This window comes from Etheostoma spectabile, chromosome 23, assembly GCF_008692095.1.
Source record: "Etheostoma spectabile isolate EspeVRDwgs_2016 chromosome 23, UIUC_Espe_1.0, whole genome shotgun sequence".
NCBI lineage: Eukaryota > Metazoa > Chordata > Actinopteri > Perciformes > Percidae > Etheostoma > Etheostoma spectabile.
Genome location: NC_045755.1, coordinates 2,175,655 through 2,177,358, shown reverse-complemented (window position 1 = coordinate 2,177,358; position 1,704 = coordinate 2,175,655). Strand labels below are relative to the sequence as shown.

Sequence of the window (1,704 nt, the reverse complement as noted above, 5' to 3'; positions counted from 1 at the left end):
GAGAGAGAGAGAGAGAGAAAAAGAGAGAGGGAGGGAGACACAGAGAGAGAGAGAACAAGAGAGGAAGGAAGTTAAGACGGGGTTTGAAGAAAAAAAATAAGAGATTTAGGGAGATAGACAGCATCAGTGAGAAAGGCAGCATATGTAACAGAGAGGAAAATGTGTTTGTGCGTGTGTGAGTGAGTGTGATAAACAGAAGCAGGCAAAGTCCCAGAAAGAGAAAAGTTTAGAACAGTAATGGAGGCACAAAGAAAAATACACAGAGTGAGAGAGAGAGAGAGAGAGAGAGCGCAAAGGAGCGGATGTCAGAAGAAGAAGAAAAAGAATGCGTGAAGACAAAATTGCATTAGAGCCAGTGTTGGGAGAGGAGTTTCTTCAGAAGTACTCATTATTTATTACTGTGTGATTAATACTGGGTTCAACAAACAGTCAGTGCAGGCACTCATTGACCATTAACAGGCTCCATGTGACCATTTTCTGATCTGGCGTGCCTACCATAATGCATCTGACTGTTACAAAATTGATGAATAAGACAGTTTTGACTGTTGTTTTGTTCCACCTCTGTGACTAAGGTTTGATTTAAAAGTACGTGTTTATGGTTGGGAAACATGGTTGGGAAACACTGGCCAACACTTGTGAGAGCAAGTGCAAGATAGGAGAAAAAGAAAAGAAAAGAAGAGAGAAAGTAAGATCAGACAGAGGAAAGATGTAAGGGGGGAGGGAGACATGGAGAGAAAGAGAGAGGGAGTGAGAGAGAGAGAGAGAGAGACCTAGAAAAGGTTCAATGGTGAGAGACCGAGAGAAAGAGAGAGAGAGAGAAAGAGAGAGAGAGAGAGAGAGACGAAGAGAAGCAGAGTACCAGAAAGGAAGGGATACATAGACAGAGCCATAAAAGGGGAGAGAAAGAGAGCCGGAAAGAGAAAGAATATTAAACTCTCTCTGGGGTGCAATGGGAGACACAAGCCTCTGCACCCCAGGGTGTCAGAGCCATAGATCTCTTTTGCTGCAGCTCGCCCAGCACCCAAAACAACAGAGAGCTGCTGCGATTTGGCCCAAATATCAGACTGAGGAACAGCTTCCCTCTGATTCACCACAACAAAGACAAAAGCGTGTGTGCATTCGTTCGTTCGTTTGTATGTGCGTGTGCGTACGTACGTTCTTATGTGTGTGCGGTCGCTTCATCTCCCAGACAGGATGAATTATGGACACACAGTGTTTTATTAGTGCTGATAACACATGGATTTATTCAACTCTGCTTCATTAATATTCTTTTTAAACATTGAAAGTTATACCTGAAGTAATAACTTGAAAATATGTCATGATAATTATGTAATAGTTATAATTATTCAAATTGAATGCACTTTAGGTGTGAACTAAACTACATTAGAGCAAAAAGACAGACAGAAAGGTGTAGAAGGAAGAAGAGAGACAGACGACACAATAATAGGTATAGCAGTAGACAATAGAGAAAAGAGGAGACGCTTCAAGAGATGGGAGCCTACCTATGATCTGGATGATCTGGGCCAGCAGGACTCCATCGGTGACGTCCTGGCTCAGGTCCTTGATGAGGCGCTGGCAGCCAGACTTGGCCAGATAGTGATTAGCCCAGTCTGTGTAAATCTGCAATAACAGAGAAAACATTCTGTCAGTTGGAGTGTGTGTGTGTGTGTGTGTGTGTGTGTGTGTGTGTGTGTGTGTGTGTGT

General features: G+C 43.1%; 1 protein-coding gene across 13 annotated transcripts in view; it reads right to left on the bottom strand.

The window, feature by feature from the left end:
* nav3 (neuron navigator 3) overlaps positions 1–1,704 on the bottom strand; it is a 223,688-nt gene that overhangs the window by 161,219 nt on the left and 60,765 nt on the right. For all 13 annotated transcript variants that reach the window (XM_032505782.1, XM_032505795.1, XM_032505791.1 and 10 more), the window contains exon 2: positions 1,503–1,620. In XM_032505782.1, coding sequence (XP_032361673.1) covers positions 1,503–1,620 — 118 coding nt within the window. The remainder of the gene's footprint in view (positions 1–1,502; positions 1,621–1,704) is intronic.